Raw genomic sequence first — 12,834 nt, 5'->3', positions numbered from 1 at the left:
TTCCTCTAGTGCTTTAGTGCCCCCACCCCAACTATCCTGACCCTAATTCTACCTTAGAAACCCAGATAGACTGGAGTATGTACACTGGTACAGAGCAGAGCTCTTGAAACACAGACTCCATGACAGATAAGCCCCTGAGGAACAGTAGTGGGAGTAGTGATACCATGAGAGTAGGGGGAAGGTCAGGGGAGAAGAGGGAGGAAGGGGAGACCTATCAGAATGATTGACATTTAACCCACCCCACCCCCAGGGGGAATGAACAACAGAAATGTGGTTGAATGGAGACAGCTGACAATGTAAGATATGAAAACAATAATAATTTATAATTTATCAAGGGTTCATGAGGGGGGAAAGGAGGAAAATAAGGGGAGCTGATAGCAGAAAGAATATGTTTTGTAAAGGATGATGGCAACATATGTACACTTGCACTTGATACAGTTGATGTATGGGTTGTTATAAAAGCTGTAAGAGCCACTGATAAAATTATTTTTTTAAATGAGAGTAAAACAACAAGATAGTTGACAATCCCAAGGCTGGAAAGAATCCATCACTCCTATAAATCGAGTTTAGATTTCACTGGGCCATGAACAGAAGTAAGCAGATGATTTTAAAAGTTCGGGTAAAAGATGGTGTCATCTAGAATGACGGCATAAGGTGGTCAGAGATTGATTTTGGATGTTCCCTGCCTTAGAGCAGCAGACAGTCTAGAGGACAATCTTATATAACGACTAAGTTGTCATGCACAATGCCTTTCTCTTTAGTCCCCAGGTGGAAGATCGTGAGGGGATAATTCAGTTCGATGGAGAAGGTTATGCGTTGGTTAGCCGCCCTCTCCGCTGGTATCCCAACATCTCCACAGTCATGTTCAAGTTCCGAACATTTTCTTCCAATGCTCTCCTCATGTACCTTGCCACACGAGACCTGGTAAGCAGCTCCTCTTCCTTAATGGAAACTGTGTTCACTTTTCCCCTTGAGATTCCAATCAGAAAGTTAGTCACTGTTAAAATGACCTATGATTGTTCAAAGGATTGGCTGTGGGATAGCTAAGCATGGCTGTAGAGGTGAATTATATATTTACCTCGATAATTTTACTCATACGGTTTAATTATGTTCTATTTTCAATAGAATTCCCATATAATCCTTTAAGAGAAGCACCCAGTGGAGACTGTAGTAAAGCACCTACTGTGGACTCATGAGGGACAAGACCTGTTCCCTTTGTCTTCTTCCAGTGACCTAAATTAAGAGAATTCTACATATTCTTTTGCCTTGTTTTTTTTCCAGATCAATATTTATTAGTAAATTCTTTTGGGAAACATATTTTTTTGTTTTGCTTAATATGTTTTCTGACAAACCCATGCTAACATTAATGAAAAATATCCTAGTAATATGATTATGACCATTTGTACCAGGGCATCCCACTGAAGAAAACACACAATAATAGCCACACCAATTCTATTTCCAAAATGGATTTCTATTACAGGGCAACACTTCGGTAATTTAGCCATAAATCCCTAGCATTAACAAAAGAAAAGCAAATACCCATACATTTCTCTGTGTATGTAACCACTACTGCTCTTATGGTTGTTTTGATCCTATTAACAGAAAGATTTCATGAGCGTAGAGCTCACAGATGGGCACATAAAAGTCAGCTATGATCTGGGTTCAGGAATGACTTCCATTGTCAGCAATCAAAACCATAATGACGGGAAATGGAAATCTTTCACCCTGTCAAGAATTCAAAAACAAGGTGAGTGTTTACAGTATAGTAATGCAATATGAATCTTAATCAAGCTATCTGGAGCTAATAATGAGTAAGACTCTTTCTGTAATTTTAGATATTCACAAATTCTCTGAAAAATTGAGACATTTCTTTTGCTTAGACTATAGGTGGTCTAGATTAGACATGACTGCGTAAAGAGCCTAATGTCTCTCTATCATTTCAGGTGAAACTTAGAGTTTAATTTGAAAGACCATAACATGGTCTTACTACTTGTAAAATTGTATCCTGTAGTAGATTTGAAAAAATGTTGTAAGTAAGTGTGCTTTCCCCTATTTTCCAATATATTTCCTATAGAATAGCCCAGAAGTAGAATTTGTAAGGCTATAGGTGGTATCCTGTTTCACTGTCCAAAGTTGCCCAAAAAGCACATGCATGCATGTCACTAATTGATTAATAATAACTTGACATTTCCTGGGTATGGGCATTTTCAAAACTCTTCCACATAGGCTGTGCTGATGTTTTCAGGAGGGAAACATAGATGGAAGCTTATTTGCAGTCAATGACAAATAAAACTCTTAGAACCAAGACAAACCCCACGTATGAGATCCTCCCGTGGTGTCAGATCCTCCCGTACTTCTGATCCTGCTAATTCCGGGTAGGATGGCAGAGCTGCAGAGATTTGCAGATGACCTTTTATGTTTCCGCTACTATAAAGAGGACTAATTCATGTTAGCCTTGCTCATTTGAATTTTCATGAAAAGGTTGATTTAACTTTGTGCTACCTTTCATTCCTACATTTAACAAACATTTGCTAAGCACCTACTAAGAATTGTGTAACAGCCGGGTAAAGTCTAGCTAGGTCATTGCCTGCAAGGGATTGGCAGCCTAAAGGGGAAGAGAGATAGTACATTAATGGCTAGACAGTAGAGAGCTGACTGTCTTAGCAGAGCTGTGCATGGCAGGCTATGGATTTCAAAAGGGAGAAACATCTGGGTCAGACAAAGGTTGGTCCCCAGGGGAGTACCACTGAGGCACAGCCGAAAAGCACACTCGGATTCTTCAGAGCAATGGACAATCATGAAGATGTCAGTACGAAAGTATTCCCTAGCTGCTTTTCCTTGGAGCCTGAGCCGGAGGAGAACGTCCTCCGTGGAGACAAATCTGTTTTGCATTTCTATAAATCAGATGAACACAGCCTCCACACTTTATCCACCTACAAGGAAAGCACAAAAAATGCACATCTCTGCATTAGAGACTCTGCATAATTACTCAGTAAGAAAGAATCTGATTAACTGTTGGACCAGCACCCCCCAAAAGTTCTTGGCTTACAGCAGTGGTTCTCAACCTGTGGGTTGCGACCCCTTTGGGAATCAAACGCCCCTTTTCACAGGGGTCGCCTGATTCGTAACAGTAGCAAAATGACAGTTATAAATTAACAAAAATAATTATATGGCTGGGAGGGTTCACAACAACATGAGGAACTATACTAAAGGGTCACAGCATTGGGAAGGTTGAGAAGCACTGGTTTAGGAGCTTGGATGAGGACCATACTAGGGCCAACAAGTAGAATAGGCATAGAGATTGGAAGTTTTAAAAAAAAGTGATTTGGAATGTGCTTTCTTTGAAATACTAAAGGGAAAAATGGTATCTCCTTGATTTAATTTGGAAATTAAAATGAAAGTCGGGCCCAGGCATACCCATCTTTTAGTCATCCTAAGTAAATGAAAGCTTGAATTTATTCACATAGCTAAACCTTGCAAGGTGAATGGGCAGACACTAGGGAGCATCAACATTTCAGAGGCGTTCAAAGAAATAGCTTCCAAGAAAGAAGACTAACAATGAGGTTAGAGAGCGTAAGAGACGTTGAAGTACATGGTGTAATGACATCCAAGAAAATGAAATTTCCTCGAAGGAAGAAGAAGAAAAGAGCTCCAGACGCTGCATGAAATCTGACCGCTCAGCCAACTCGTCTCCATTGAGTGCGACGTCGCTGAAGCCTTCTGTAAAGACGGAGACAAAGGAGTAACTAGACAGAAGTCCAAATAAGACTCCTGCAAGGTGGATCGTTGATTCTTTCCAGTGACTAAATCGGGTGTTAGATGAATTGTTCTCTACAAGTCGATGAAAGTATGATCCCTTAGAGCCTCAGCCCATCCTTCAGGGGACATTTCCCATCTTCTTCACGAGCCATTGATGAGAATGTGGCGTATCCCACAGGGTGGTGATGGGAAGACAAATTTTGGAATGACTGTTTAGATTTATAATGAACTGAGAGTGGGGAGAAACACAAATACGTACTCAACTAAAGACGACTTGCTTATAACAACTCAGCATTAAGTATAAAATGCTTATTAAGCCTCTATGCTGTGCTTAGGAGTTAATAAAATCCCTGTTACTCTACACATGCCTAAATGATGTCCATCCTAATCAATGCTGAAATTTTCTAGTTTCTCTGTATAATAGGAAAAGAAATAGAGCAAGAAATAAGAATGACTGTTAGCAGAACCTACTTCATTGCTATTACCCATGAAGGGTAAATTCCTTCCTTTAACTCAGCAAAACTATGCCTTTCAAGATACCGCTGCTAGAGCTAACTCTTGGGCCAGTAAGTTTCAATTCAATTGTGTTGCTGCTCTTTTATCAGCTTTTCTTAGAATGATTTCTAAAAATGTATATATTCACTCAGGGATAAGGAGGAACGCAACCTCCAGTCAGTGGTTTCCCCGCGATAGAGAGGCAGAATCTCATTTCACAGGCACCATTGAAATACCATCCAGGCTGCTAGAAGAGGCGATTTCCACTTTCCAGTCAACAGGCCCATAGGAAAAACTCTTTCCTGAGCTGATAGAAAGGAATTTGTATGAAAAGTCATGAAGGCAGTTTTAGAAATCGCTTTTCTCTTAGGCACTCTAGGTTAAAGATAAAATATTTTAATATTAATAATTAATTCTTTCCATTGTAAACTTGCTAAATATTTTCATGGATAATTTTCCTGGAGGTTGCTTTTTGTTGCCTGTTTTTGAAGAGCTGAGGTGTTAATAGGTGCAGATATTTCTATTTTTAAAGCTAGGTAACTACTGCGTGACTTCACTGAAAATACTTGCTCTGGGAATGGAGGGGCTACAGATTACGATGACATTTGAGTGTTTGTTTTTTCTATGCATTTTCCAAATCACACTAGGCCTAAACGATTAAAGTTAGAGAAACAAACAATGCCTGATTGTGAAATATATTTGGGGGATACTTTATGCTTCATGTCTCTCTCCCTAAGCATTATTTAAAAATCACTTTATTGGGGGCTCTTATAACTCTTATCACAATCCATGCATCTATCCATCGTGCAAGCACATTTGTGCATTTGTTGCCATCATCATTTTCCAAACATTTTCTTTCTACTTGGGCCCTTGGTATGAGCTCCTCATTTTTTCCCTTCCTCCCTCATGAACCCTTGATAATTTATAAATTTCTTTGCATGTCTTACATTCACCAATGTCTCCTTTCACCCATTTTTCTGTTATCTGTTCCCCTGGGAGGGGGTTATCTATAGATCATTGTGATAGGTTCCCCCTCTCTCCTCCCACCTTCCCCTTGAATACGAAAGTGTTAAATTGTGGGGTCGATCCTACAATGGAGCTCCCTTGAACTTTGCTTAAACCAGTGCTTGTCAACTATAGTTGACCTATGACTCTCCAAACACCTAGTTTTTCTTAAGGAAAGAAATAATTAACAACAAAAATACATTTAGAAATGCCCTTTCATTGATCGGCTCAAAGGCACAAGTGAAAATAGATAGAGCCTCTATCGGATCACGCAGACCATATATCAGACAAGGACTTAGCAGCAACATCTGCCATTGTAGTGAGCTGGTATACCTCAGTACGCATCAACGATCGTAGCTATGAAACGATGAAGGAGTAGGTCCAAGCAAATATTCTAGCTTGGCCCTGCAGATTAAGACAACCCCACCCCCCAAAAAAATAGTCGGTGAGGTAAGTGTTCCCCATCTGCTTTCTATACCAAGTGCTTCTCTTCCTTCCCTTTTTCTTCCTGTTTCTGAATGCGGTATCAGAAATGTCTGAGAAGGGCGCTCTAAGGGGAGAGGACTGTGCCTCTCACAACATGCTGCCTCCCCAGAGATGCCCACGATGGTGGGCTGTGGCTCTCATCCTCTTGCCATTTCTCATCTCTCCACTTAGGAGCCATCATTTCATACAGGGTTCAATTCTTTGCACATGGGCCTAAATCCTGGTAGTTCTGTGGATACTGATATTTACAGGAAAAGCCACAGACTCAGTATGGTTTCAGTCAAGTATATAATTTCTGATTATATAGCTATTGGATATATAATTCATTATCTCCTATATAATTATCTCTCTTTTTTTGTAATTGTTCTTAACGCCTTATATATGTCGTGGACAATGTGATCCAACTGATCTTTCAAGTAGAGTTAAACATCCATCCTTTCTCCTCCTGGATGTTGCCCTGAGAAGTGAGGCCTTTCCTTGTTCTCTCATTCTGGACAGTTTAATCATTGATGTTATTAATTCTCCGGTTTATTAAATGACTACTTAAAATACCAATGTTTGAGGAAGTCAATGATAATTTGAGAAATAAGCTCAATTCATCTTGAAATGATAGTGGTGACCTATATGTGATTGATATTTCTCAAATAAATTATTAAACTTTATGTCTCCTCTGTAGCCAATATATCAATTATAGATATAGATACAAGCCAGGAAGAGAACATGGCAACTTCATCACCTGGAAACAACTTTGGTCTTGACTTGAAAGCAGATGACAAAATATATTTTGGCGGCCTGCCAACTCTGAGGAACTTGAGGTAACTTAGTTTATATTTCTAGTTGGGGATTATTTTAATTAAAAGCCCACTCTACTCTGCAGAGTGCTTAATTATGAGAGGAATGTCACATAACCTTTGGCTGCAGATAGGCCAAAAAATAAACCAAGTGTATTGCTTGTTAAAGCAACACTAGGTTTTAGAAAACAAAGGTTTAATCTGACACCTTTGAAGAAGAGATTAATCAAAATTATTGTCTCCCTCATATTCCACTAATGAAAAGTAGTGTTAGCATGATTTGAGCTGGCAATCAGAGTTGGATGTGAAGCTTTCTGTTTGGTTTCTGTTTGCGCACTCACTGGAGATCACGGTGTACTGGCATTGTAGAATCCCCTGAAAAGTAGTCTGTCTTCCAGGACGCTGTGAGTACAACCTATCTTATTGCTAAGCATTCAGTCTCATTATGAATCATTGGAGCTTTCCTAGTATTTGAACGATATCAGCTATTTTCATGCTCATGCTGATCTTTAAAAAATTTTTACCTATCTTGTAGCTAGCAGGATGGTGGGAGGACATTTTCAATTCGCTGTTTCATTAATTCAATGATCAATAAAGAAATATGTATATAAGTTGCAAAACAATTTCAGAAATAATGGCACATTACTTAATATCCTGCTTATTATACAACAAAAGACATAATATAAACTACTGGATGTTCAATAAATGGTTATTGAATTTAGTTATATTGAAACAAACTGATTTGGATGAAATATAGATGATTCAAGAGGCAGACTACAAGGTTTAATATTTTTTGTATTTGATGATTTAGTTTTTAATGAGAAGAATAGGCCCGCCTCCATGTTTCTCCTCTAACAACTCACATTCAACTTGGAGGGATTTCTGATTGGCTGAGGAATATGTAATCAATGATTTTCAAATTTCCCATAACGAATGGTGAAATTTCAGCCTCATTTTATAAGCCATAACATGCAGATGGAGACATATTCTTTTATGCAGAGGATTGGTGAGTCCAAGCAACTATCTAATTACAAATCTTTCAAGTACATAAGTTGACACATGTCATGATACAGATAAACTGAAGGATGTCCTTCTACGTACATCTTGAGGTAACAATGTAGCTCTAAAGTGACTAGTTAGAAAGGTCTTTACAAATCACGTGTTGGAATTCTGACAGAGTTGTTCCTTGAAAATTCAGTTATTCAGCTTTCGTTCAGCAAAAGCTCCTTGAGCATCTACTACGTACCAGGCACTATTTTAAATGCCATGAATCCAGCAGTTGTTTTAAATCTAAAAGGTATTTTTCAGAACTGATATTCTACTGTGAGTAAATAATAGCCCAAATCAGGCTGTCTAAACTTAAGTCCACTTCATCTAGTGCGGGCGTGGTTTTAATGATCACGAAGTACATTGTGAAGGAATCATCTGCAGAGGAGTCCGTGTGAATTGAGATGGGTATATGTTTTAGTCGGGGATCAAAATATATTCCTTGTGAGCCATTGCTCCGTCAGCACTCAGACGTTTTCGCTGCCACAGCGCATTCCGTGGTGAGACGCCACTTTGGTGGCTGCGTGACCCCACCAACCTGTAGGTGTACACGTGACTGATCCACAACCCTCTGTTACTTTAGGTTCTGCCTGCAGAGAGAATATCACTGTGATATGATGCAAAAGATGTAGTAGGAAAACATAAATTATTTGTACAGGCTTCCTAGAAGTTAACCTCTGGGAGAGACCATATTGGGGAACTGCTCATGAAGGCTACAGAATACAGACAAGCATTCCCCCTTCATCCTACGGATAAATATCAAACCTGAAATCCATACTCAAAGTAAATTTGTCCAAGAGAATTGTTCAGGAAAAGCCATTTTAGATTCTGTTGCCACTCCCTGGGGTCAAGGGCACGTGTCTCCTCTCTGTGCCGTTGGGGCTTGGGGGACAATGGTTTCCTTTGTGGGTCCCTGTGCGATGCTTTCTTTAGAGAGTCATGGTCAATGCGTACTGTTTTACTCAATGAACAGGCAATCGCAAGTAAATGGTTTTGTTCTTTTCTCCCTTCCCTGTGACGTAGTAGGAAAGCAAGGTAAACGTTAAATTTATGCATGCCGTCCTTGTCTGCATGGGTTGGGGAAACGGGGCGCTCACCTAAAAGCAGAAGGGCCGAAGCAGCTTGATCCATACTCCATTTCATAAGCAAGCCACGCACCCTGAGATGTTTCTCAGGCTGCCCTTTGCCGCCAAAGATGCTGCTGCTTCTCCACCACCATTTGGGCGTGCAGTTGGAGTTGTTTCATCCGCAGCAATGATGGATCTGCGCTGCTTACTTGTTCAAATGCTCACACCCTGATGCCCAGCGCCACACACAAGCGACAGCACAAGGCCAGGTTCACGGGTACAGCCACATAAACACAGAGCAGCGGCCTCTCTGGGACTGGATCTGTGACTCTGGCCTGCCTCGTACTGTGCTGCCTGCTAGACAATCATCCGGCGCTCCCCAGTGCTTACCACTGCATTGCTGCTTTTCACAAGGCTGCAAATGTGCACATGTTTACACAGCCTGTTCACCTCGTGGCCGAGCTGCTCATTGATTCTTGCCTTCATTTCAAACCAGGGCTTAGAACCAGATGAACAGAATCTGGGGAGACTGTTGTTAAACAAGGGTTTGCCTCCTGAGCAGAGACCCGCAGGTGTCTGTCCTTACGTTATAATTCTGATCATATGTGACTCCTGCCTTCTCTGTGGTTCTCAGAACACTAGACCACAAAACTATGGTGTTTTGGAGTGGGTCTTTGTGCTTCTTTCCCATACCAAACTGGATGACTGGTTGGAGGTATGCACTTCATCCACGTCGCTCTGAAAGAAAAAAGGTCACATGAGTCTTTCCTTTTGACTTATAAGAGAAAGACATAAGCAAGGTACTCACCTTCCACTTAAACATGTTTTCATTAGTAGAAGAGGGGACAGAGGAGCTAAGAAGAGAGAGAAACCTTGGGAACTGGGGAAAATGGTCAAAGAAAAAGAACAAATATATGGCAGGATAGAAATCACCTGGCTCACACAGTCAGGGTCTGATGTGCTTGCAACCTCTCCTCTGGGGTCATGTATTTTAATTAGTATCAAAAAGGTAAATGGATCCTGGAATCATGGACAATGAAAAGAGAATAAGTCACTACCCTAAAAGTGGAATATTTGTGTGCGATTGGCCAGTGTTTGTAGAACCTGATAACATCACAAGAAGAAGAATATGTTACTTTATGTAGCCTCATGGACTGGCATTGTACAGGGTAATGTTTGCTAGCCACGGGGTAAGTTTAATTTTAAGTTAATTGAAATTAACGGATAATAAGTTCTTCATTGGCATGAGCCTCAGCTGCATGGGACTATTTAGCTACCAAAGTGGACAGAGCAGAACATGCTTTTAATTCCACCATCACGAGAGCTTTGAGACAGTGCTTCAGGAGTTAAGAGTATCATCATCTCTAATAGTCTGCTAACGCCTGTTTGGTGAGCTCCTTCCACCTGCTAAGGTTTCGTTAAAGTGCATGCATTTGCTTTATTATCCAAACTTTGCAGCTGGAGAACACAGGCACTGTTTTTCTTCTGTCCATTTCTTTACGAAACCCAAAGCAAACGCCCTGCCATCATGTCGATGCCAACTCAGAGCTCCCTATGAGACCGGCTGGAGCTGCCCTGGAGACTTTCTGAGGAGACCGCAACTCTTCCTCAGAGTGCAAGCCCGACTTTCTTCCTTGGCTCACCTGGCAGTTTTGAACGGTTGGCTTTGCAGTTAGCAGCTCATAATGTCAGCAGGGCAGAGTAAACCCACTTGTAGAATGTCCCCGAAGCCAGGGCCACATGCTGTACTGAAGCGCTAGGACTTGATGGGAAGCTTGCCCTGCTAAAGGAAGTAGTGAGCAAGAGTAACCGATCGAGAGTGGTTTGGGTACGACGACATTCCCAACCCAAACGCAGTGCCATCAAGTTGAATCCCGCTCATACTAACCCCATGTGGTACAAAGGAGGATTGCTCCGTGGGGCTTTCTCTGTTGAGAAACAGATTAACAAGTCTATCTTCAGCGGGAGGGGGGGGGATGCATTGGGTTGATTTGAACTGTCAACTATAATGTCACTTGTTTGATACAATTTGAGCCACCTGGGGACCTTAATTTGGGTATAGAAACCATTTTTTAAACCCCACTGGAAAAATGAAATGCATCTTCTATATCTTTCCATTGTTCTATGTGCTATTGGTCTCGTATGTAAAATGTGGACTTTGGAGTCAGTTTATAACAGCCACTGTTGCTGAGTCAATTCCAACTCACAAGGTGGAACTAGGTAGACAAAGAGTTTCCAAGATTCTTTTTCATTTCATATTATTGTGAGTAACACATATGTTTCCCCAGTCAACAGTCCGTACATAAAGCTACCCTTGACATTGTAGCGATCCATGCAACATGGCACCACTCTCCCTATTTCCTCTCTGGTTCCCATGTCCTGTCGTTCGTCCCCCTCTGTCTTCTCCACTTTGGTTTTGGGCAACCATAGTTGCCCTGTTGGTCATGTGTCATTGGCTGTTTTGAGGATCGTAGCTTTCATGCTGTTTGTTTATATTTCCCTTGATCGTCAGTGCAGTAGACACACTGGTTCCTCTCTCTTTGACCCCAGATGCCTGGATTTTAGCGTGGGGGAGGACCTGGATTTTGCTATACATCTCTTGGCCCATCCTAACTGGGACCTTCTCTTGTGATCTTGGGCAAAAATGTCTGTAGAGGTAACCAGGGGAGGCCAGGAACCATCTAGTTCTTCTTGTCTCAGGTTCGAAGACCTTATAGTTCATGTGGGCCTTTAGTCTTTGGGCTACGTGCGTCCCAGAACTGTAAATATTCGTGACTTGTAGGTTGGAATAACGAACCTTCTGCTTGTCAGGTTAGTGCTCTAACCGCCACTTCACCAGGATTCCGTTCAAACGAAAAACTCAACTTTGAAACTTCTTTAGTTTTTTATGATGATGATGATGTAATCCAAATACATGTTTGTGTTTTTAGATGAGGTAATCCAAATGCATGTGTGATTGTAAGTTTCTTATGGATAAAAATGTTAAAGAAAAAGCAAGTGCTCTCTTAAGCTTGAGCAGCTGTTGTTGTTGAGTATCCTAGAGTTAGTCTCACTAACGATGCCCCTGTACAACGGACGGTAATGCTGCCCGGACCCCTGCCTTCCGCACAACCACTGTGGCAACCCCTGTGTCAGTCCATCTACTCGAAGGTCTTCCTCTTTTTCATGACTTTATATTCTGGACCTAGCATGAGCACCTTCTCTAACTACTTGTTCCTCCTGATAATATGTCCAAAGTTCGTACTTGAAACGCAGTCTCCTGTTCTCCCTTCTAAGGAACATGCAGGCAGTCCTTCCTCCAAGACTGATGTATTCATCCTCTGGCAGCCCGTTGGCTCTTCACTATTCTTTGCCATCATAGTTCAAATGCATTACCTCTTCTTCAGGCTCTCATATCCATTGTCTGGCTTTTCCACGTGTAGGGGGATTGATAATATCATGGCTTAGTTCAAACACACACTAATCCTCAAACTGACCTCTGTGCCCTCTAGCACGTGATTTTAGAAATCGAACACCTGGTTTCAGATTGATTTGCCCAGTGTCACACATAATTAGATTTCTTGGCTGCTCTTTCCATGGGTACTGATTGTGAACTCAAATAAAATGAAATCCTAGACAAATTCCACCACCCCACCACCCCCACCCTGGATATCATGGTGCTGCTTCTTGGTCAAGTGGTGAAGGTTTGTGTTAAGGTATGATTTATACTGACTCTCCCCAACCTATTCACCCCACACACATCCCCCCCCCAAAATCTATAATGACAGAAATATTATCTAGAATTCTATTAGAGGTATTTGAGAAAGTTACTTTTTTTTCTTATTTTACTTCTTTCTGTAGGTATTTTTATGATGTTGTTTTCACAATACCCACTTCTAAGTGGGGAAAACCGCTAATTTCATTATCTATCAAGCACTTCATAAAATCAAACAGACCCACATCCACTGCCATGAGTTAGATCTGAGTCATCAGGAGCCCAAAGAACAGGGTAGACCTGCTCCTAGAATTCCCAGGACTGTCCCTCTTCATGGAAGTAGACTGACAGCTGTCTTCCATGGAGCAGCAAGGTTTGAACCACCAACATTCTGGCTAGCAGCTGAGAGCTTTCACCCCTGTGTGACCAAGGGCTCCTAAAGGCGTAATACCCATCAGTAATCCCTGTGCCCATGCTTAAATTCCAAGAA

General features: G+C 41.3%; 1 protein-coding gene across 1 annotated transcript in view; it reads left to right on the top strand.

The window, feature by feature from the left end:
* The window catches only part of LAMA2 (laminin subunit alpha 2), a 636,281-nt gene that overhangs the window by 588,136 nt on the left and 35,311 nt on the right, over window positions 1–12,834 (top strand). The window contains exons 49-51 of the mRNA XM_075554570.1: window positions 762–924; window positions 1,603–1,747; window positions 6,422–6,560. Of these exons, the coding sequence (XP_075410685.1) occupies window positions 762–924; window positions 1,603–1,747; window positions 6,422–6,560 (447 nt within the window). The remainder of the gene's footprint in view (window positions 1–761; window positions 925–1,602; window positions 1,748–6,421; window positions 6,561–12,834) is intronic.

This window comes from Tenrec ecaudatus, chromosome 7 (genome assembly GCF_050624435.1).
Source record: "Tenrec ecaudatus isolate mTenEca1 chromosome 7, mTenEca1.hap1, whole genome shotgun sequence".
In the NCBI taxonomy this organism is placed as follows: domain Eukaryota; kingdom Metazoa; phylum Chordata; class Mammalia; order Afrosoricida; family Tenrecidae; genus Tenrec; species Tenrec ecaudatus.
This window is presented reverse-complemented; position numbering and strand designations above follow the sequence as displayed.